The sequence below is a fragment of the Sinocyclocheilus anshuiensis genome, unplaced genomic scaffold (genome assembly GCF_001515605.1).
Source record: "Sinocyclocheilus anshuiensis isolate Anshui unplaced genomic scaffold, SAMN03320099.WGS_v1.1 scaffold524, whole genome shotgun sequence".
Classification (NCBI taxonomy): Eukaryota; Metazoa; Chordata; class Actinopteri; order Cypriniformes; family Cyprinidae; genus Sinocyclocheilus; species Sinocyclocheilus anshuiensis.
Window position 1 is genome coordinate 2975229 of NW_015555703.1, and position 25266 is coordinate 3000494.

Here is a 25266-nt window from a genome sequence, read left to right on the forward strand (position 1 = left end):
ACGCAGCCTAATTTTCATTTTTGGGTGAACTAACCCTTTAAAGGGGGCATTTCATCTGTTGCCCCAAAATCATTGCATGTCCTGTGCTTTGTATAGCAATCTATACAGCTACATTTGGATTATTAGACACTGACCCATGATTGGGGCATCACTCATGCCCCAGAAAAAAATTCAGCACACATTGAATAAACTACACATTTCGTATTGCATTAAAATAAAGTAACGAGAGCAACATTGCTCAACAAAGTAAAAGTAAAATGTTTCATTGAGTTAAAGTAAAAATACCCACCATTACTACTCTTAAAAGTACAAATATTCCAAAAATCTACTCAAGTAAATGAAACGGGGTAAATGTAATTTATTACTACCCACCTCTTATCCCACACTCAGAAATACAGTAGGCTATATACAGTATAAAGCATATGGTTGCACTTACTGGCATTCTTTTTGCGTGCCCATCGATCCGTCGGTACAGTAGAAGAACTTTCCCTTGAAGAGCTGCACTGCAATGACAGCAAAGATGAACATGAAGAGCTTGTAGACGATGAGGATGTTGAAGACGTTCTTCAGGGATGTGACCACGCAATCAAACACAGCCTGCAGGACAACAGAAATAATCATCATATCGCATATCCCTTCCTAAACAGGTCTTCAACCAGCAAAGCAAATGAGATGAGTTTCATATGCATGTTTTTGGAGTTTACAGAATGATGCATTCCAGTACAGTATAGTATCTAAAACAATCAACATTATAATTTTACCTAAAGCCTTGAATTTATTTGTAGTCATTCAATTAGTAGTTGCCTGCACTTTTATTTGCAAGTGATCAAATCAAATGTTTTTTTTTTTTTTTTTTTCAGGCAGTACAGTCATTTTATGGCATGTTGGTTGCTATGGTAATGATATCAAGTCAAACCCATGTGACTTTGCTCTACAATGACAGGAAACTGAAAGCTGACAGAACAAAAAAATGCTTTAGATGAGGTTTTTATTCTTTCTTTTTTCATACAATCTGCTTATGCTTCACTAACAGTTAGGTTAATGGGTTGAAGTATAGGGTGGACCTTCATGCTTATATTTTTATTTAAAAATTGTATGTTTCCATACAAATCAAAATTCATACAAAAATCACCGCCTTGTAAAATAGTTATGTTTTCTCAACTGAAGTGCACAAGGCTGGTAACTTCAGATTTCTTTGTCATTTCTTTCCCCCAAAGATCTCTCATGATCTCCCATCTCTAATTCAATTACGGTTTAGTTAAATGGTCTGATGATAATTCTCATAATTCTGGCTCTGTATATGACTATGAATTTGATTTAAAATGAAAAATGTCAAGTACTGCAAGTTATATTTAGCCTACTTTTAATTATTCACAGAGGGATTACTCATATTTGGACAGCAGAGTCTCCTAATGAATGAATTAATTCGTTAAATTGTGTGTTTTCGTGAGACTGTTTCAAAGAAATATTCTTGGAATAAGATATTTCTTCACTAGAGTTTCTGTGCATGAAATACACAACATTACACACACACATACACACACACACACACACACACACACACACACACTATATGACACATTAGCTTATCACCACAGCAAAAGTAGATGGCAGAATAAACAGACTTAAAAAATAAAAAAATTACAGAATAGCATTTTTTTTTTTTATATATTAAATGTGATTTAGTGCAGGAGGAACCCAAGGCTTATTTTTTTAGACTCACAAAAATGACATATAATGTCCTCTACATGCACTAGTATATTTTTACTAACTTTTAAAACCTGTTACTCAATGACTATGCAATGAAAGAAATATTTATGATGTTTGAATATTCAAAACTATTTTTCCAAAAAGAGTAAAACTCAATACTTGCAATTCATTTGGATACAGAGCAACTGTATTGAGTTTTACTCTTTTGGAATAATTTATTTGTAACTTGCAGTCAAGTCGCATGTGGACTGAAAAAGTGCTTAAGATCCTCAGTTTATCTTTTTTCTTAATATTCAAAGCAGGCATAGTCACAAAGAAGTGGTAAAAAGTGTATAAGTGAGCAGAGAGCTGGATTGTGCTTTCTGGTTCTGTTTGTGTCATGAATGTAAAGTACATAAAGTGTGAAAGAGCAGATACCTTTAGCTTTGGGAGTCTTTTTATGGTCTTGAGGGGACGGAGAACTCTGAGAACCCGTAAGGACTTAATGGTCTTAATATCTCGGCCTTTGTTGTTTCTGTGAATAACAAAACATATTATATTTTAGAAAAAATATAGTTTGGGGGGGAAAAAAGCTGTCAATAACTTAAATATTTATATTGAATTAATCAAAATAATTGCAATTAATCACATATAAGCCCCCCAAATTAAAAACAAAGGTTTTATTCTTCAATGAGCAGCTTACATGCGGGAAATCACATGACTAGCTTAATACTACTCACTTTATCTTGTAAATGAATCCTTTCGCTTATAAAAAAGTAATATTTGCTTGCTGTGAATTGCTTACTTTAATTGGTAACTGAAAGTTTTGCATGATTCTGCATCTTTGCTGCTAGACGTCAGTATAAGCTGACTGACATATCAGCAACATATAAAATAAAAACCTAAGTACTACAAATTAACTACAGCATAGCATTTTCTAAATCTTAAATGCTTTATAATGCCGGTAGAACCCAAGGCCTAACTTTTCATGCTCGCAAAAAAGACTAATAATGTTCTTTACATGCATTACAGTATATTTTATTATATTTTTAAACCTGTCATTCAATGAATAAGCAATGAAGAAAAATATTTATAATGTTTGAATATTCAAAGCAATTCACATGAACAAAACATGAAGGTGGCTTTTCAAGCTTGAACTGCACTGATGGTAGGACAATTTCTCATGGTACTTATGAGCAGAAAAGGCATGATTAATTGCATATTTAAATATTGAATCACACTAAATTAACAAGTTCAGTTGATGGTCCTAATATATAACCCAAGAATGTCTATTCATGGCTGAAATAGTTAGAAAATGAGTGAACATTTTAAATTAGTAAATGCAAACATGGATCAGCCATCACAATATTAACACACATACAGTAAATAAATGATCGGTGACAATTCATATTAAAATGGACAGGCAATGTGACAAATGAGAAGCGTCTGCTGTTACCCCATTAAATTCCTGGCAGCCACAGAGACACAATCCAAACAACAACAGAGAAGCATTAAAAGAGAAAGAACACATGAACATCTCAAGTGTGTGTAAAGCCATTAAATAACGAGGCAGAGCATATTTATGAACATTTGGAATATCCTTTTATAGAAATACTTCCTTGAATAACACAAACATGCTTATTCTTTCAAGTGGAACGATCAGGATATATATAAAACAAACGACCCATAACATTTTGATAAATTGTGAGCAATATCTTATTATCTGGTAATAAACGTTTCTGTACATATGTCTAATGCTTGGCAGCTTTCAGTAATAAGACTTGTACTGCATGATTTTAGGGCTTCTCTCAAGGGTTTCCCAAATAGACTATTAAATTTAGGACACCATCATTTTTTAATAACTGAAGCTATTTTAATGTATGTTTAAGATCTTATGTATATATTCTTCCAAACTACACTATATTCTAACTATATATGTGCGACTTCCATCTCAGTTTTAGAATATATTAGCAAGCAACAAGCATTCAAGAGTATAACTTATATAACTTAAATGAGGGGTGTCCAAAGTCCAGCCCACGGGCACCTAGCCTGTTCTGAATCAGCCCGCAATATGCTTTAAAAATAGAACAGGATTTGGCCTGCTATTAAGAAAGAAAATGAAATTCATATACTGCACTTTGTGTCGATATCACGTATAGCCAAATCTCACAACACACCACCTCCACTAGTTCAGTCGCCATCGGCTTCTTTCCATTATACTGCATGATTTTAGGGCTTCTCTCAAGGGTTTCCCAAATAGACTATTAAATTTAGGACACCATAATTTTTTAATAACTGAAGCTATTTTAATGTATGTTTAAGATCTTATGTATATATTCTTCCAAACTACACTATATTCTAACTATATATGTGCGACTTCCATCTCAGTTTTAGAATATATTAGCAAGCAACAAGCATTCAAGAGTATAACTTATATAACTTAAATGAGGGGTGTCCAAAGTCCAGCCCACGGGCACATAGCCTGTTCTGAATCAGCCCGCAATATGCTTTAAAAATAGAACAGGATTTGGCCTGCTATTAAGAAAGAAAATGAAATTCATATACTGCACTTTGTGTCGATATCACGTATAGCCAAATCTCACAACACACCACCTCCACTAGTTCAGTCGCCATCGGCTTCTTTCCACCGATGAAGCGCCGTACATAAAGAATCAAGAGTTTGCTTCACTTGTCATGCATGTACTATATTCTTTTTGCATAGCATTGAATGATGACCTGTTATACCTGTTTAGCCTAAATATTCTAAACAAGTTAGTAAGTGTGATTCTCTGGACTCCATCCTTCCCAGTCTGTCGAATAACTCGTCCACATGCAGGACATTACTTACTATTCACATCAGTCTAGTTCTGTCAACAGGAGCCTAAAGGTGCGATCACATTTAAAGGGATAGTTCACCCAAAGAATGAAAATTCTGCCATCATTTACTCACCCTCAAGTTGTTCCAAACCTCACTGACTTACTGTGGGAGTCAATGGCTATACCTTGATGATGACAGGATTGCCATCTTTGGGTGAACTATCCCTTTAACATTGTTTCGTCAAGTTGGTAACGCGGGTTCGCCAATTTGACCAACAGAAAACTGCTTGGTTTGAAAGTGACTTCTGAGTGAGCATTGTTTCGTACATCGCTACATTATTAATGATAGACAATGCAGCTTTTGTGATCGTACCTTAAGAATAGGCAGGTTCAAGTAAAAATAAAGGCTTTGATGCTGTTAAGAGACTATGACAATGTTGATGGCAGTGTTGCAAGATAGGGCGGTTTTGAATTTGAATGTCCGGGTCAAAATTGTTTTGGGCGGGTGGATAAAATTTGGGCTGTTTTGGGATCAGTTTTTGCACTAAAGTGTGCATGTACTTCATCTAATTATTCATGATCCTTTCTTCCATTTTACAAGTTCCCTAGCATAGCAACTACTTCTTTCCTTTGGTCGACTTTTAGCCAGGAAAATAATGGTCTGGTTATCCACTGAGAATAAAACTCCTAATTAACCATATTCAACTCACAATTACTATCCAATTATAGACGTTCACCTACTTACCTATATCTATTAAATTAGCCACTGATCAACCCTTATTGTCTGACTCTACACCCTTCCCCAGTGAACGTCTATAAAGATTGACATATGTAGTTTTTAATTGAGGGATAGTGTATTATACAGTAGAATAATCATTCCCATGCAGGAAATTTAGGATTTTTACCAGAGGTCCTAATGTTACCACAGGAACAGTATTACAGTGCATATATACAGTATTATATGTTCTCACACTCATAGATGCAGATTTAAGGAGGGGAATGAAAAGCCACTTCTCATACTGCATTACAGACTCCTTCACTTGCTTTAATTCTGACCCATGCTTTTATCTTGACCTAGTTATTTGGTATGTTTCTGTACCAGTTAGTTGGGACCAAGCAGTCTTGTATTTTGCACACATTGTGCTCTGGATTTGGCTTTGTACGAACTCTACAATGGATCATAATCAAACCCCAGATTGTATTTGCGTTTATGCATGTGGCAAAGCCCTTTATCCAAAGCCTTTCCACTTTATGTTAAAAAGGATAAATTTTTTTAGTTCATGCATTTCCTGGGAATCAAAAACATGACATTGGCATTGCTGTTTGAGTTACTGATGTAATTGAGGATGATATGCTTCTGTACTGCTTGTTTATGTTGATGTGATAAATGGTTTATATGAATTACATTTATTATATTATATCTGTAAAAATTGTAAACGCATATACAAATATATATACATTGTAGACACATCTGACCAATGGGTCACAGTAAGATTAGATTATACAGTTATCAACCCAGGTTCACTGGAAAAAACATGCCTGTTGTGACATTTCTGCTAATATGTATATATTATGTTGCTTCTTTCATGTTTCACAAGTGAGTGGTGTCAAAAAAGCATTTTCAGATTTTTTTACGAAACAGATTAAGGTATCGTGACAGTTTGGAAACGAAATGTGACACTAAAAAGTAACACACCCACACTAAATCTGACCCGAAACCCCAACGCTAGTGTTGACAAAAGCAAACTTGAGGTAAAAACACATTTGCCATTTTATCTTGTTTCTACTAGCCTTTGAGCTCTTTTATCTTCAACCGAGCGCTCCACATTGCAATGCAAGTGCAATGCTGTACCAGGTGAGCGACAGAGCAAGTTTACTACATCAGAAAAGCCAAACATCTGTGATGCAAACGTCAACATGTATTAGTTTACAATTCGTGCACTATGGTGAAAGTGTTTTAAGGTCATAGCATAGTATTGTGCAAGGAACTGCATGAAAATAAGTCTTTATTAATCTGCCCCTGTAATCATAATTTGAATGAACAGGAACAAAATTTGTTAGTGTTTTGCTGCGTTTACGTTTCATTTCAGCTGGAAATTGCAGTGAATTGTATGTATGGGTATAGGTTTTTGGAGTTTTGCAAAAATATTGACAGAGGCATGTTTTTACAATGAGCCTATGTTGAGAGTCCAGATAAATTCTATATAATCAAAAATCTGACTTGATGTCACACAAGGAAGATGGCTCTAATTTGAAATACTTACGTCAATGCAAAGGCAATTAGAGCACCAACCACCACAATAAAGTCTAGAATGTTCCACAAGTCACGGAAATATGATCCATCGTGAAGAATGAGGCCCTGGTCGATCATCTGTGTAAAATGGCATAATATACTATTATACAGAATATGGAGTATATAGAATTTTCTGTATCTTATACCTATATGTAAAATTCTATATATGTCTACCTGCATTACATACTGTACCTAGATACAAATATCAAATATCTCTGTGACAGCCCTAGACTATGGATCCAGCATACTCTCAAAATAAATGCATTTACAAAATAAGATTCATATAATTCACATTCACAAATCGATTGAGAGGCTCAAATTTGATTGGCTAAAGAGTACATCAGAAACACATATGAGGCAAGACCTGCCAGGAAAGTCTCAAAATACACACACACACAAACTTTTCTTTTATGCGTTATTACAAATCTAATTTTGTAAATACGTTTATTTTGAGACTTATCTGGCTCCATACTAGACTCTGTGAACAGTAAAAAGTGGTTTGGAGTTTGCAGATGCTTTTGGAGGGCAGGGTTTTGGAATCATATCATGAGGTTAGCAAAAAATAAATAAATAAATCAATAAAATGAATTCCTTATGCCGCCTTTAATATAACAGCTATTTAAATCATGTTTGAAGTAGCAAAGCAGTTACCTTTATAATCATTTCAAATGTGAAAACGCCAGTGAAAACGTAATCAAAGTAACGAAGAACCTGCAACACACAGTAAACAAACCTGTCACTTTTATTTCAAGAGACAAGAATCTGTATGTTGTTTTCAAAATACTTGCAGTCATTACATTAGTCATTATATGTGACGTTAAGCATGCAATATGTTGAAATATAATGGTTTACTTTATTCCTCTCTGAATTGGTGCACACAGGGTCCTCAGCAGCCAGTGCAATGCTGCTGGCCACAATCACCAGGAGAATGGTCATCTCGAAGTAGCGCAGGGTCACCACATAGTGGCAGATCCTTCTGATGCTTCAGTTACAAAAAGAGCATGATTGTAGAGATTATATGTGACCCTGGACCACAAAACCAGTCATAAGGGTAAATTTTTCGAAATTGAGATTTACATGGACATAAATAATCTTTCCATTGATGTATGGTTTGTTAGGATAGGACAATATTTGGCTGAGATACAACTATTTGAAAATCTGGAATCTGAGGGTGCAAAAAAATCTAAATATTGAGAAAAATCGCCTTTAAAGTTGTCCAAATGAAGTTCTTAGCAATGCATATTACTAATCAAAAATTAAGTTTTAATATATTTACAGTAAGAAATTTACAAAATATCATGGAACATGATCTTTACTTAATATCCTCTAAATAATTAAAAAAATCAATAATTTTGACCCATACAGTGTATTTTTGGCTGTTGCTACAAATATACCCCAGCGACTTAAGACTGGTTTTGTGCTCCAGGGTCTCATATTTGTCCTGTTTTGTCATGCATAGTATACTGTACAACATCTAAATGTGTGGGATCATTTAAAAAATGTCAACTTACGGATTTGTGCTTTTGAAAATGAACATGCTGTCTGGTGTGTCAGGTTTGGGGGCAGTCGACTGTTCACCTCCATTCTCAATGTCATCATCGTCGTTACCATCATCAGCTTTGTCTGAGTGAGAGGCTTCCACGTCCTTGAAGCTGACTGTGACGAGTCAAATCAAGAGAACAAAACAAATATTTCAGCATTCTATTTGCAGCAGGGTTTACATCCTAAACATGAATAATGACTTGTATACTACTACAATCAAACTTGCCGGCAAAATGAGTAGCGAAATTAGATATGACCAGTGCTGGGGGTAACACATTACAAGTAACGCAAGTTACGTAATCAGATTACTTTTTTCAAGTAACTAGTAAAGTAACACATTACTTTTTTTATTAACCAATGTCTTTGCTGCTGACCTTTGATGATCCAGTTCAACCATACTAATAAGCAAAAATGACTTTAGATAAACTAACAATTGTGCTTCATTGTTTTTTTTTTTATTGCTGAAGAGTGTTGAACCTTCTTCTCCTGTGTTCTACTGTACAGACGTGAATTTACTTTTCCTTCAGTCTGAGGTTTATTCATTACACTTTTTGGTGTGAAAGGGCTTTTACATTTGCTATATAGATAATAGAACTAATATATAATAGAACTTCTTGTATTAAAAACAATCAAGCCCTGCCCTTATTTAAAAAGTAACGCGAAAGTAACGCAAAAGTAACGTAACGCATTACTTTCCATAACAACTAACTAAGTAACGTAATTAGTTACTTTTTTAGGAAGTAACGCAATATTGTAATGCATTACTTTTAAAAGTAACTTTCCCCAACACTGGATATGACTAGCTGAAATCCTCATAATAATGTTGTGAAAGTGCATGTTGTAAATTAATATTACTCAGTATTGAAATATAAAATTGCACTGTAACAAGAACACCTTAAAACTAAATGTAATGACATTTTTTTTAAAGGCTACTGTTCTTGAACTTATTTCATTTTGATGTTCCCACTCAAGCATAACAAAATCTGAAAATCTGTTGGATTTGGGCTAGTTTTTCATGCACAACATCAGGTTTGGGTTTGTATTTAAATAAATTATTTTAATTATTTTAAGTATTTTGCTTTCATTCTCACTTGTTTTGCACACAAATGTATTTAGCCGTGTAAAATGAGTTAAATAAAACAAAAAAATGGCTATTGGTTAAAAAATCCTCTAAATTTAGCCATGTTATATTCAATAATTTCAGTAAATATTACTCTGACTAAAATTTAACATTTAATTTTTGTTGACAAAAATGATATTTCACTTGACAAGAAGTTCATAATTAAACCAAATATTTAAAATATTTTTATAAATAACATAAAAATAAACATGCACTTAACAGAAACAACATGTGAAAACTGTCCTTGTGAAAAGTTCCTGAAACAACATTAAAAGTGCTATTGTAATGCAATGCTGTGAATTCTTAATGCTTTAGTTATTCATCATGTGTTTTTTAGATGTGATTTTGTTACAGAAATGTTTATTTTGGAAGGTTTTTTCAGACAGAAATGTTTTTGTACTTTTGAGATTAACTGGTTAGAGGTTATTTGCGGTAAGAAGAAATTTAAAGAGAGCATGCAATTTTGGGGTTTAGGTTGGTTTGTGTCTTAACATTTGACAGTGCTGATCAGGTTGGATCAGAACAAATGGTCTCAGGTACAGGGAGAGTTTGGGTGTCAAATTAAAGCCTGTGCAAACCTCTATCACCCCTGCATCCAAATATGCCTTCATCCCTACTGTGAAAAGCAGTGCATGAAATGAGAAGTATGTCCAAATTTGCTGTATTCAAAAATCAGATGACCCAATACTTCCTATCAATCTTTGAGATTTACTATCTCTTGAGGCAAAAGGAAAGAAGTTGTGAATGGCAAGGAAGCGTTACTGATGGTGTAGGACACGTCATACATGCCTACATGATAGAAGTATGTCTGGATTGTATTCATACTGCATGCATGCATACTTTATAGAACATACTTTCATAACAGTCGCAAATTAAGCCCTTCATCATATGTAACGATTTTGCAGGCTCTGAAACTGTGAATGGAGTGTGATTGCCAGGGTAAATATATCAGACTTCAAATAGCTGGCAAGTGTGTTGCAGGTCTCAAAGTACATATGTTTGGGCATTCACTGAACATGCATTGAACTGCACATATAAAAGCTTTATTTCTGAACTGTCAGCACGCCTATACGTTTCTGTCTGGTGTGTTGTGTAACTAGACTGTCTGTTGCTAGGCACTCTCTCTCACATATATTTACAAATGAAATTCACTCAGTTGATATGATTTGCGAAAGCTTTATCTCCTAGGTTTTGACCACAATTACCTGTAATTGTGTGTATCTGAGATGCAATTGGGGTTTTGCTTTTATAACAGGCAGGAAGCCATAAACCTGAGCCCACTGAGTGGCACTTTTTTTATCTTGTGTTGGTTTGGGGGGCTGAATGGTTTCTACTGTAGATTTTCACAGAGTGAACACTAACCCAGATTTCACCCAACACCCAGCACGAAGCCCACTAAAGCAATAGAACAGAATACACTAAAGGCGAACTGCTCTTTACTTTCGGAGACAGCTGAAGAAGCTTCGATTGCCACTGGCATTGATGATGACCCAGTTCTGTGTCTCCATTTATGAATGTGTCCTCAGTTTAGCAAATTATCCCCTCTGCAAACAGAATCAATGGCTGCTGTCCAGTGCTCCTTCAGGACTCAGCCATCAGCAGCTGAACTACTTCACTACAAATCAACACTGTTGCACTTTGATCATCTTCCTCTGAAAAACTGCTATGCAAATCAAACCAAACACAACAGGCACTTCATTGCTGAGAACTGCTTATTTCAGTTATTCAATTCATAATCCACACTTCATTCCATGCACTGTATATAATACATATTGTGTAAAAGAAATGGTTCTCACAGGTGTATTCTGATAAAATTACCAGGGAAAACAATGCTAAATGCAAAAAGGCACTTACTTTTTGGAGATTGGCATGTTATGTGGCTTGACATGCTATATTTCAAATAATGCCTTTAAACATCACTTTGCTACTTCTTGCATGCATTATTTTTAATTAAGAGACTGGAGTATTTGTAATTGTAAAAAATGCATTTGTCACCACAAGACAAGATTCAAAAGTGACTAGTCGTGGCAAAGGGTGAAAAACTTTTTTTTATAGGATATTTTTCTGTACTATTTAAAGAGACAGTTTTGGTTTGGTTCTACCCTCCAAAAAAACTCTAGAAATTGGTATGATAAAATGGTAAATACTTTAGAAGACCAATCCAGAGAAAACATACTCTGCACTGTAAAGAACCATTTAAACAAGATGGATGGATGAATGGATGGATGGATGGATGGACGGATGGACAGACGGATGGATGGACAGACGGATGGATGGACGGACGGACAGACGGATGGATGGATGGATGGATGGATGGACGGATGGATGGACGGATGGATGGAGGGATGGATGAATGGACGGATGGATGGAGGGATGGATGAATGGACGGACGGAGGGATTGATGGATGGAAAGAGGGATGCATGGATGGATGGATGGACAGATGGATGGATGGATGGACAGATGGATGGATGCATGGATCAAATACCAGTCATTGGTGCCATTTCCAACAAAGGCTGGGTTGACGTCTCTCGTTTAATGCTGGTTTCTGTCATACACTCATCCTGGTTTAGATAGCTGCCATTGTTCTCAATGTCTGAGACGTCCCCTGTCATGCACTTGGATTCTGATGTAAACTCTTCTTTGTGCCTCAGAAATGGAGTTTCCTGGCTTTCTGCTTGATCCTCCATTCCAGTACAGACAGTCTGAAGCTCCTGAAGGCCAGATGCTTGGGAAATCCCTGTCGCATCACCCACAAACTCCCTAAAATACAAACGTACAGGTGTGAATGTTTGATCTTATAAAATAAGGAAAACATGTTTCATAACTTGGCTGTGTGTTGTGCCTAGCAAAACAACTTCAACAAATGAAAAAAAACAAGCTCAGCTACATTTAACCATAAGTTAACAGAATTTCTAAAGGTGAAGATCAAAATAATCTTCACCTTTAGACATTCTGTTGTAACTTTGCAATGACATGTCATTAGAGTATTAGTAGACTGCTTAATATCTGTTAACACTTTATTTTTAGTCCCCAACACACATTTTACTGATTATAAGTAACTTTGCAAGTACAAGTCAACTTGTTCTACTAACAGTTACCACAACCTTACAGTCTATTGATACTACTCTACTACTCTAATACTGTAATTACTAGTGCTGGGTAGATTACTTACAAATTGGAATCCCCTATTCTGATTCCAAATTACATGGCAAAAATGTAGTTAGTAGCATAATCCATTACATTACACATTTTAGGTAATATATTCAGACTACTTTCTGATTACTTTTGACCTAACTCGTTTATCACAATGATATAAGCTAATAATTAATTAAATCATAAAAATGTAAAATTAAAATAAATCATTTTAAAATAACAACAATCAAAATAAAACACTTTTTTTTAAAAATATGAAATATTTTATTGTTTATCTGCATGTCATGTGACCATTAACTAAAGTCAGAGGACTGTGAGCATGCAAATTTGTTACTAAATGATTAACTTATTAGCGTTAAATCTCAGGGGGTCCTTCTAGTTAGATATGTGGTGAAAGAGGTTTGGCTGACAAAAAAGTTTGGTAATCCCTGCATTACATGTAAATAAGAAATAACATTTTATATATATGTGTTTTATGTATGTTATATAGACATAGAGATACATGGTAAAATAACCCACTGAGTGATAATTCAAATAAACATTAATGTGTTCATCAATAGTTGATGCGATGCTAAAAAATATTGAGAAAACACTTCTTAAAATCAAAATGCTTTTTGTAAAACCAGTGGTCAAATGCATTGTAGACTCTAAAATGTCTGGGCAATTATGTTCATCTGACTAGTGGCTGGTCTTGGTGTAAATGTCCACAAAACTGAAAAACTTTCCGAATGTTTAGAAAGTAAAATGTAAAAGATGAAAAAGAAAACTAGTGAAAATCAAGAAATTGTGAATAATTTATTGCTATTGTTTGAACAATATGCAATCATGTAATCGATTGAAAGCAACTGTAGTTTGATTTTAAAGTATTTTAAAATGTAATATAATCAAGTACTTCATTTTTGGAATATGATTACATAATCCAGATTACATGTAATCAGTTACTACCCAGCACTTCTAATTACTGGTAGTTAACATGTAATTTCAAAGTTACTTATATTCAACAGAATGTCTAAAGGGATCATCAAAATAAAGTGTTACCAACTAGGATTGTACCAGGATTGTAACATTTGTCAAAAATATTAGGCTAAATTCAAATAAGCATTTCACCAAACCACAACATTGAACGTAAACTAGCAACTTAACTGCATAACTTACTAAAAGAAAATAAGCCATGATTGCGTCCTTACCTTTGGCATTCCTCCTGATTCTCAGTTTGTTTGCCAGACATGATTATTTCTGTTTCGTACATGTGCATCAAGTTTTTAGACTGCGTTTCCTCCATTTTATCCTCACCCTCTTCAGGCTGTTTCTCACTGCACCCAATTTGCTGGTGATTCTCTGCATTTCTGGCCTCTGTTCTGGACTCTCGATGTCTGTGGCGTTTGTGTCGCCCACCCTCTGCTACCCCAGCAGCAGCAGCAGCCCGAAACGTCCTTGCCACACGATGCTTCCTCTCTGTATTTGAATGATGGTTATTAGCATTTGGCCTCTCCTCCAATCTTGATCCTGTCAGGGGCAAGGGCTCAGATTCTGGATGTTCAGGGAGTGGAATGGTGATAGACATGGGCGGCTCTGGTAGGGGCATCCCCACAGACATAGGTGATTCTGACAAGTGTAAAGGGCTCGTCTCTGGGGATATGCAGCCCTGTTGGTGATGATCACTCACTGGAGTGTCCAACTGGTCCTCTGTGGGACTGCCAAACAGCACCTCACGACTGGCCATCTGCCGACGTTTCCGCAGCTGGTTTGTCCGTTGCTCCCAGACGGAAATGTTTATCTTTTTGCGTCTTTCACGGCGGCCAGCAAAAGCATTGACGGGCTGCTCTTCTGCTTGTTTCCCAACGGGTTCCTCCTCTGCCTCTGCAGGAGACGGTCGTCCTCGGTGGATGGCACGCTTCCTGTACAAGTACGGTCTCCGTCTCCGTCTGCACGGACATGATACATCTCAGTCACAACAGGTAATCATTTGCAGCATGCAAATTTCACAATTCACAAGGGTGTGTGATAAAAATCAGGAAATTAGAATAAAAACAATGGCTATTGATTCAGGCTAAATAAAATGGAATTCAAGAGAAAACCAGGGGGAAATTCTTGACTAATAAAAATAAACAGACAAGAAAGAAAACAAGAGAAACAGAGTGCACAAAGGATCTACATGTCAGCAGGTAATCCGGAATGTTGATGAGATGGACAGTGCAATGTTAATGGCAGACATGACAGATAAAAAGATACATAGACAGTTTTACTTACAATTATGCGTATTCTTTTGTTGTCCATGAAACCAAATAAATGATTAATTGAAAATAAGCCATTAGTGTATTTGCAGGCAGGACATACCAAACAATCCATATTGCCAGACTGCACACAAGTCAACTCATAAGGCTATAAAAAGTTAAAAAGAGGTTCGCCCTCAGGGAACTCAAGCTGCGTCGGAATGCTTTGGGAACACCTATGTGTGACCACATTCTGAAGCACGTGTGGAATCAGTCCAATGGAGAAGCGAGACATCACGAACAGGGTGACGTGAGCAACCAGGAAAGCTTAAAAGTGCACCTCTGGCACAGCGCATGTTAGCTTTTGCTCTTCAGTAAGTGTGTTGTGGTGTGTGTGTATGTGTTGCAGAAGCATTCATTCAGTCAGTATATCTCTGTTAGTAAGACAGAGATAATGTCAAAGAGTAAAAACAAAAGTAAATCGGATGGCACTATAGATTGTGTGTTCCTCCCTGCCGTCGTTATCACACAATCTTTGCGACGTCTGTTTGGGAGCGGAGCATGCATGGTCAGCTCTCGAGGGAAATGACTGTCCTGATTGTGAGCAGCTGCCACTGCATGTGCACCGCTTCCGCCTGACTCTCTTTGATGAGAGCGGCCAGGCTCGCGATCTCGCTGGCACCGGTCCACTTCAGTACGCCAAATTAAACTCTCTAGCTACAACAGACTCCAGTTCAGAGGGGCTGGCATCCTCAGGCTCGCTAATACCCCTGCCACCACCGGTGCTTTGGGCTCAGTGGGCTCCAACAAGCTAAGTTCCCAGCTGCCTCCTGGCAACGGTATGGCACAGGAATGCTCATCCCGTCAAGTGAAGGGGCTAGAGCCATCAAGTTGGTCATTCCCTGCCGGTTATCCGCTTCAGGGTACTGAAATTACTCCTCTAGCCATACCAGAGGCCAGCCCCAAGAGGTTGGTTCCCTTAGTAGACTTTCTGGCAGCGTGGAAACTTCTGCCAAATGTCTCTAAATGGGTCCTCCAGACTGTAGAGAGAGGCTACAGAATTCAGTTTGGTTCTCGCCACCTCTTTTCAATGGGGTTGTCCCCACAATAGTGGGCCAGAGCAGGCTCTGGTAATGGAACAAGAAGTAAACACTCTCTTGAGGAAGAAGGACATAGAACGTATTCCTCCTCTCTCAAGAGAGTCCGGGTTCTACAGCCGATACTTCATCGTTCCGAAGCAGGATGGGGGGTTGCATCTGATCATAGATCTGCATCTGCTGAACTGTTCTATCAAATGCTTTCGGTTCAAGATCAAATAGATTGTGTCTCAAATCAGGTCTGAGGACTGGTTTGTCACGATAGATCTCAAGGACGCATACTTCCATGTATCCATTCTTCCTCAACACAGGAAGTTACTGAGGTTTGCTTTCAGGGGCGAAGCATACCAATATCGGGTTCTTCACTTCAGCCTATCACTCTCACTCCACACTTTCACCAAGTGTGTGGATGCTGCTCTGGCTCCTCTGCGACTTCAAGGCATCCGCATACTGAATTACATAATTGACTGGCTAATATTAGCACAGTTTCAGCAGAAGGCGATTCGGCATCGAGATGTCGTCTTCGCATATATGAAAGAGCTGGGGTTGAGGCTGAATGCCAAAAAAAATTCTGGTTTCTCCAGCACAGAGGACCACTTTTCTTGGCGTGGTGTGGGATTCAATGACAATGCAGGCATGTCTGTCTCCTGCTCATATCGAATCGATTCTCAAAGTCGTAAAGAGAGTGAGAGAAGGCCAGTCACTCACTGTCAAACAGTTTCAGAGATTGTAAGGTCTGATGGCAGCTGCGTTCAACGTGATACCCTTTGGCCTGCTGTACATGAGACCTTTGCAGTGGTGGCTTGGGACCAAGGGGTTTTCACCGAGGGGCAACCCACTTTGCATGGTCAAGGTCACGTGGCGATACTTACATGCCTTAGACATGTTAAGGAAACCTTGGTTCTTGTCTGTATGCTTTTCCCCTGATCGCTCTGCTCTAGGGGAGTACTGGAGAGTGTACCCGGGGACAGGGTCTCTCTTCTGCTAGTAGCCCCGTTCTGGCCGGCCCGGGTATGGCTTGGACCTTGTGTCCCTTATCGATGGCTCTTTCTTGGAGATTCCGATCAGGAGGGACCTCCTCTCTCAGGCGAGGGGCTCCATCCTTCACCCCTGCCTGGAGTTATGGAAACTGTGGGTGTGGCCCCTGAGGGGGCACAGCTCTTAGCATCCGGTCTCTCAACTGAGGTTGTTGAGACCATACTCCAGTCCAGAGCTCCCGCCACAAGGAAACAATATGCCCTGAAGTGGAAACTTTTTACTTCTTGGTGCGGACAACGACTGCAAGAAACAGTCAACTGCCCAGTTGGTACAGTTCTGGAGTTTCTGCAGGAGCATTTCATCCACTCTGAAGGTGTACATGGTGGCCATAGCTGCTTACCACGCCCCTTTGGGTGGTCAGTCATTGGGAAGAAGCCCGTTTCCTCTGTGGCACTTTGAGGATGAGGCCAGCACAGTGCACCGAGGTGCCCTCGTGAGACATGGGGGTGGTACTGGAGGACTTTGAACTCATTGAGGAGGTTTCCCATAAGTTCCTCACCTTGAAGACAGTCTTCCTCCTTGCTATATACTCACTCAAGAGGATAGGGGATCTTCAGGCACTGTCAGTTTCTCCCTTGTGTCTGGAGTTTGCCCCGGGCATGGTTAAAGCCTTCCTTTATCTGAGGCCAGGGTATGTCCCAAAGGTGCCCACCTCTATGCCAGGGCCCATAGTGCTGCAAGCCTTCTGTCCTCCTCCCTTCCAGGAAGCTGACCAGGAGAAGCTAAATCTGCTCTGTCCAGTGCGAGCACTTATGATGTCCACAGAGCTGCCCTGTGGTGTATGGCAGATCAGTTGTTTGTTTGCTTTGGTCCACCTAAGAAGGGCTTGCCAACGACCAAGCAGACCCTGAGTCGAGGCCATCTCACTTGCTTACTCTGGCACCTATGGGGGTCAGAGACCACTCAACCCGGAGTATGACATCCTCTGAGGCATTATTCATGGGTGCTTCCCTGCAGGACATTTGTGATGTGGCGGGCTGGTCCTGTCAGCACACATTTGTTTGGTTCTATAATCTAGACCTGGCTTCTACCCCAGGATCCCAAGTCCTCTCGTCTTGATGTGCTTGCCTGATACACACCAGACAGGGACTTGTAAGTATGGCGCAGTGGGCATTCTTATTGCCAAAGCTTTCCGACGCAGCTTGAGTTCCCTGCAGGGAAACGTCTCAGGTTATGTATGTAACCATGGTTCCCTAAAGGGAACAAGATGCTGCATCTCTCTGCCATACTCCCTGCATCTCTGTAGGTGCTTACTTCATCCTGTCAGAAGCTAACATGCACTGTGCCGGGTGCACTATTAAATCTTCTGGTTGCTCACATCACCCCGCTAGTGACGTCTTGCTTCTCCATTGGACTGACTCCACACGTGCTTCAGAATGTGGTCACGCAGAGGTGTTCCCAAAAACGTTCCAACCCAGCGCCTCATTCCCTTTATTCCCATTTCCTCATCCCCATGTTTACATACATAACCTTAAGGTCTTAAGTATTTAGTTCCAGGCAGTTGAGTTGGATCAGGGTTGGAAAGAAACTCTGTAGATAGTGGATGTCGAGGGGCAGAATTGAGAAACCTTGTTTTAAACAGTTATGGGGTTCTTTGGCATTTCAATGCCATTAATGCCACATCACACATTTGTGTGAAATGTTTTAGATAGAGATAGTTTTGTCCAGTGTTTTTGATAGTGTAGTTTGATATCTCTTAATATTGCAATGGCTATTGATTAATTTGTTGGTCCATTCTCACGTGCCCTTTCTGTCGTACCATTGTCTCTTACCCATGGCAATGCCAAACTTTTCAACTCATAATTCCAATGAACTTGGGACTGGACAGCTACAGTACTAGATTGGTAACTAACTTTAAGCTGCATTTGTCATTATGGAAGCAACTTTTATAATAAAACGAGAGAAACTAATCAACTGAATGTGTTTCTTCATTGTTAAAACCATTTCACGTTTTTGTCCAGATGTCACTCTGCAGAGATCAGAACATACATTTCTTCTCTGAAGACAAAAGATGCACTGTTGTACTTAATCTGACTACAATGTTAAATTATCCAAGCTTCTATTAACTAATATTTCATATTAGCAAATCTACAACAGTAGTAAAAAACCTATTGGTGACCTACCATCCTGCAGAGTTTAGCACCAATCCTAATAAAACAGATCTGAACCAGCTAATCAAGGTGTCCAGAGTTACTTGAAAATTATAGGCAGGTGTGCTGAAGTATGGTTGGAACTGAAGTCTGCAAGAAGGTACATAGCTTACCAGGAGCAGGATTGACTATTCTTGTCCTACAAGTATAAGAAGGTGGTTGTGGACATGAGCAGTATAAAGCTGTCTACCGCCACCTCTATAACCCTGAGGAATCTACTCTGTGTTTATGGCTACCCCAAAACACACACACCCTCTGATTGATTGTCAACAGCATAAACTTCTGCACATATAATATTACAAGACACCTGGCCACACTGGTCTTTTAGATTTGTGTTGAAACACTAAACACTTCAAGTACAGAGACCAATTCCAGATGATCAATTCCACTTGCTACAGAGACCAATTCAATACAGTAGAGCAGGTGTGGTCAAATCTGACCCTCATGGTCCACTATCCTGCAGAGGTTTGGTTTCTGGACAAGACTAGGCAGTGTATCGGCATTTTAAAGCATCACACACATCACAGAACAGTGAAGATTTAGACCATAAATGAGTGGTTCAATGGTTTTGTCATTTTCACCTTTGCAACAATTAGAGAGACTTTTAATGCCAAGCTGTGATGCCATTGTGGTCTCCACCATCGGCTCTCAAGTAATGAAGCAACTTGGATAGGAGTGGGCAAATATCCTGAGCCCCAGAGCAACACATATAGTTGACTACAATACTGAAAAGTTAATTTTGGTTTTAACAGCATTGCGGAGAAGAACAAACTTCATTAGAACCATGCAACTGAGCAAAAGTAAATGAAGGCCTTGCTGTGATTGCATCCAAACAAAGTTTGAACTCTTGTCCATTTATCACTGCCACTACCCATTGTCCTAATTTCCAAGTCTTTCTAGATATTTTTTGAATTGGTTTGCAAAAGTCCTGCCATTTTATTACACAATTCCTGATATTATTTGATCTTATTTTGATATTGTCTAGGATTTGTTTGCTACTTACTTGTATTTTGTTACAGAATCTGTACAGGAAACAGAAACGTTTGAGGTCACAAGGTGCAATCCTTAAACTATCACAACTGGTAACTTAAATAAAGTTGTTCCCCTGGGTCTGTCCCTTGCCAAGATTGCATGAAACTGATCTGTTAATACAATGAATTTAAAGGTTCTCAGGGGGACTGCCCTGGTGGCTAGTTCCTATAACTGAGTTCCTATAACAACCCTGTGTGAAAGCCCCTTGAGATGGAGAAAGTAAGGAACTCCTTGCACTGGAGGAGTGGCGAAACAGGCTAAACGGCACTAAACAACAATTTCAGCTGTTTGCTGACTTCAAAATTATTAGGCACATTCAAGCTGCTCAAAGAACTCCAGTTACTCCAAAATAATTGGCCCTGTAATAAGAATGTGTAAGTCACTTTGAATAAAATCATATACCAAGTTACTACTCTTTTTTTTTTTTTTAACTACCAGTCTTCTTCCTAGGTAACACTCGTACTGTACTTCTCACATAATAAAAACTGAGGCCTCAATGGTCCAAGCTGCCACAACCTAAAACAGTGAAGATTCTTCAGAGATTCTTAGCCTTTGCAAATCTTTACTGCATGGTCATCAGAAAGTTAAGTACTATTCCAGTCCCTTGACCTAAAAGAGGTCAAAATAAGTGGAAATCCGTGGACAGGGGCTGATACTAACAGCTTAACCACTACACCAACACTAAAGCACCCAAATCAATCCCTGCCATTTGTTGTTGTAATTGATGTCACATTGTTTGGCACTGGTGCTGTATTGACAGTTTATGGCCCATTCCTTATTAGCTCACAGTCTCTCCCCAATGAGAAAAACTAAGGTGAAGGCTGCAGTAGTGGTGTAATGCCGTCTGTCACTAGTAGCTTTGTTTTCATCAAAACTCAAGTTTTACCTCACTGCTACCTTTCAGCCAAGCATACACAATACAATTTTGCTGCCAAATTTTGGCAAACATAAATGCTTACGATAGACAAATCAGCAGTCTTAGACTCCCTAGTGTGCCATGCTCATTAATTGATTTTGCAGTGAATTGTAGCCTCCAAATTCTGGCAGTCAGAAATTTTGGGTCGCAGTCCTGCAATGTAACTACATATATGACGCCTGTCTACTAAAGATCCAGTAAGAGGACAGAAACTAATGCCACAGTCAACACAGACTGATGACGTAAAATACTTAACACTTTCCAAGTCTTGGCTACAATGTATTATAGGCAAGAAAATAAATCACATATCGTGCACCAGGGGTATCAAATCCTGCTCTGGCAGGGACACCATCTTGCAAAATTTAGCTTCAGCTCTGCTTTGAAATACCTGCATGTAATTTTCAAGTAATCCCAAAGCCCTTAATAAGCTTGTTCACGTGTGTTTAATCAGGGTTGGAGTAAAACACTGCAGGACGGTGACCCTCCAGGAGCAGGAGTTTACACCATTGCTTTAGACCTAGATCTAAAATTAATAAAATGGATGCACTGAACTCCTAAATAGAAACTATCCATAAAACTATCTTGCCAAAAGCCAGATGGAAAGATAGTCATATGCAAAACCATAGAAAGGAAAGAATCCATAGGGCACAATAATTATACTGGTAACTTTCTTTCTTTCTTTTTTTTTTTTTTGGGGATTCCACCTCTGCTCATTACCGATTTTGTATGATGTACTTTTAAATCTAAACTCCACTGTCTACTGTACTAAGCTAAAGCTTGTAATCACTCTAATATCATATTGATTTTCTTCTATAAAATAAACACACTATTCCCCTGTGGCGTAGGCACTTGAGTTTCCTAGCAACTAAAGATTAAAAAATAAAGAAAGAAAATAAATAATGAAATTCTTACGCCCTCAATAACCAAGATTTAAAGACAAAAAAATAAATAAAAAAATGATCCAGTCATTCCAGTTGACCAATTTAAGTGTTTTTGTGATCTTCCCTATCAAATTAGACCAGAACCAAGACTGATCAAAAAACATGACAGACAAATGGTACATTCATATATGACACTTCTGTTCATGTGTTTGATGGGTCTGAAAAATTACATAGCAGCATAGTGGCATAATTGTTTAAAAGCATGTCTCAAGCACAAGAAGATTTGCAACAGTCAGCAATCAACACCACATTATTGCTAGTTAATTAGAATGCTTACCAGCTTCTTAATACATGATAGGAAACGTTATCCTTAGTTTGAAAAACAGGTTATGACAGAGCAAAAAAAAAAAACTTACTCCGAGAGGCCAAATTCTCTGCATTTAGAACGCTGATTGAAGAACTCTTCCTGCTCCTCCTCTTCTTCCTAACACAAAGAATACTCTTCAATACACCTACCTAACAGCATACACTATGAATACACTATGCACTTAAATTAAGTACATGAATAGTAATTTTATATAAAATGCATACAAAAGTTAATGCACTGGATACATAATTAAAGGTATACTAATGAAGTCAGAAAGAGCTTTATTGCCATGTGTGTTTACACGCACAAGGAATTTGTCATCGCGACAGGAGCTACCAGCACAGAAGAAAGTACAGACATTGTGCAAACATACATGATAGTGCAGACATACAGTACATAGGAATTACACAGTAGAGCTAATGAGAAACATACATAATATGTTATTACATTTTTGGGAATTATTTCTGGTACACAGTCAGTGTTATTTCTATTGCAAAATATTACATTTACATGTTTATTAGACAACTGTAGTGTGTTACCTTTATTTGTCTTACCTTAGTTAGTTCCTGTGCATTGGCTAGATTATCCACAGCAATAGCCAAGAATACATTGAGCAATGTGTCTGTTCACAACATCGTCAAGAATGTGGGCAGAACTGAATAGAATGAGCATTACAAGCTTTACTTGCTTGTAACACTGTTTTCATGTGCAACAACACGATTAAATCAATGTAGACCAGAATATTACACTGCTTTCCATCATCTTTTGTCTATTTTTTAGTCTTAATTTTATAATTATTGCTAAAAAGGATACAGTTCCCAAACAAGGTTAAAACAATAAAGTAGATTGAGGACCACATGCCATACTGGACCCCTCCCTGTGAGCGAATCCCATTGTACATCACCTCATTCCAGTCCTCTCCAGTAAGAATCTATATTGAATTAATTCTTTTAAAAAAGCAGTTTAAATAATATAAAAGTTAAAGGGTTAGTTCACCCAAAAATGAAAATTAGGCTGCGTTTTACTCACCCCCGAGGCATCCTAGGTGTATATGACTTTCTTCTTTCAGACGAATGCAGTCGGAGTTATATTAAAAACTGTCTTTGATCTTTCAAGCTCTATCATTGCAGTCAGCGGGTGTTGCATGCTTCAGTCCAAAGAAGTTAAATAAAAAGCGCCCATCCATAAAAAAAATGTCTCACGCGGCTCCGGGGGGTAAACAAAGGCCTCCTGTAGTGAATCGATGCGTTTTTGTAAGAAAGATATCCATATTCAAAACGTAATAATCACTTGAATCTAGCTTGCGCTCACTGTTGTAAACGGAAGCAGCTCCGGGGGGATGACGTATGAGGTCAGCGTTGTGCATGCGCCGGTGTGTCTCGTGAAAACCAACGTTTGTTTACAGGAGCAAAGGAAGCAAAATTTCCTTACTTTAGCAAAGGAAAACCAGTCTCCTCTTGGCTTATATCGAAATCCTCTGACATGCTTCTTTACAAATCCTCGTTTTGTACTTCTAATTAGTGACCGTTGTTTTGTTTTGATCTCTCCGCTGCGCTTCCGCGTTCGTCACTTGTGAGCAGCGCATGCGCAACGCCGACCTCATACGTCATCCGCCCGGCGCTGCTTCCGTGTACAACAGTGAGCGCAAGCTACATTAAAGTGATTATTACGTTTTGAATATGGATATTTTTCTTACAAAAACGCATCGATTCGCTACAGAAGGCCTTTGTTCAGCCCCCGGAGCCGTGTGAGACACTTTTTTTTATGCATGGGCGCTTTTTATTTAACTTCTTTTGCACATGAAAACAGCTTGAAAGATCAAAGACCATTTTTAATATAACTCCGACTGGATTCGTCTGAAAGAAAAAGTCATATACACCTAGGATGCCTCGGGGGTGAGTAAAACCCATTTTTCATTTTTGGGTGAACTAACCCTTTAAGGCTTGCAATGTAAATGTAACAAATTGTCATAATCATACTAAATAATATAATTAAGCTGAATATGAGGTGAATATATATATATAGCTTTATGATTCAAAAGTATTTACTATGTTTACATCCATAGTGATCTGTCGAGTCTTACCTGAAAGACGGTCATGATGGCTGCTGGAAACGTGTCAAAATTAGTAGGAGTATAATCTTCAAAGATGAACCTGTGGAAGAGAATTAACTCTTTCAACCGCTTTAGTTTTAGAATGTTCTAAGAAAAATTTGAGAACCTCTGCATTACAGTATACTACACAAAACTAATGTCACACAGTTACACTGAAACAAGTGTGTGGAAAGTGTTCTTCACGTGTGTGTGTGTGTGTGTGTGTGTGTGTGTGTGGATTGTGAGGCGTTTACAGTAGGTAGGTTGGTATTGAGACTTCATTTAAATTAATTTTTTTTCCTTCAAAGTCTTTTGAACTGTATATTTGAATGATTTGATATAACGTTTTATTTTCACATTTGAGTACAGCATATCTTCATGTCTGTCTGTGAGAAAGACTGAGCGAGATCAGCACTCTCATACCAGATTCACGTTCTCACCTTCCACCAAACAACTGCATGCCAAGTAAAGCGAAGACAACGATAAACAGGAAGAGAAGGAAGAGCAGACTGATGATCGACTTCATGGAGCTCATGAGGGAAACCACCAGGTTCCGTAAGGATGTCCAGTACCTGATCAAACAGACAAAACATCACACGTTTCTTTACATTGACATTATTTGCCAATTTTTCCATACAGTACAAAACCGTTAAAGTGCCTCACATTATTCTCACAAGAGCCAGATTGTTTGAACACAATTACATGTGAAAATAATGTATAATATATTCTGTATAATATGGAACTGTCCCATATTTAAAGTAATAAAATTGCATTAAAATCCATTTGTCCTCTATTCAACATTTTGAAGACACATTTCATGGCATTTGTGTCTGAGTATGCAGTCTTATTTAAAAAGAAAACAAAT

The 25266-nt window shown here is 38.2% G+C and overlaps 1 protein-coding gene across 2 annotated transcripts in view; it reads right to left on the reverse strand.

Moving 5' to 3' along the window:
* LOC107671730 (voltage-dependent R-type calcium channel subunit alpha-1E-like) overlaps positions 1 to 25266 on the reverse strand; it is an 81561-nt gene that overhangs the window by 23566 nt on the left and 32729 nt on the right. The window contains exons 14-27 of one of the 2 annotated variants that reach the window (XM_016464674.1): positions 24842 to 24973; positions 24393 to 24462; positions 23123 to 23240; positions 22864 to 22931; positions 22359 to 22426; positions 13803 to 14540; positions 11948 to 12222; positions 8311 to 8455; positions 7652 to 7781; positions 7451 to 7510; positions 6771 to 6877; positions 3146 to 3157; positions 2128 to 2224; positions 437 to 597 (exon numbers count right to left, since the gene is read on the reverse strand). In XM_016464674.1, coding sequence (XP_016320160.1) covers positions 437 to 597; positions 2128 to 2224; positions 3146 to 3157; positions 6771 to 6877; positions 7451 to 7510; positions 7652 to 7781; positions 8311 to 8455; positions 11948 to 12222; positions 13803 to 14540; positions 22359 to 22426; positions 22864 to 22931; positions 23123 to 23240; positions 24393 to 24462; positions 24842 to 24973 — 2181 coding nt within the window. The remainder of the gene's footprint in view (positions 1 to 436; positions 598 to 2127; positions 2225 to 3145; positions 3158 to 6770; positions 6878 to 7450; positions 7511 to 7651; positions 7782 to 8310; positions 8456 to 11947; positions 12223 to 13802; positions 14541 to 22358; positions 22427 to 22863; positions 22932 to 23122; positions 23241 to 24392; positions 24463 to 24841; positions 24974 to 25266) is intronic. The other variant, XM_016464675.1, reaches the window with a different exon arrangement.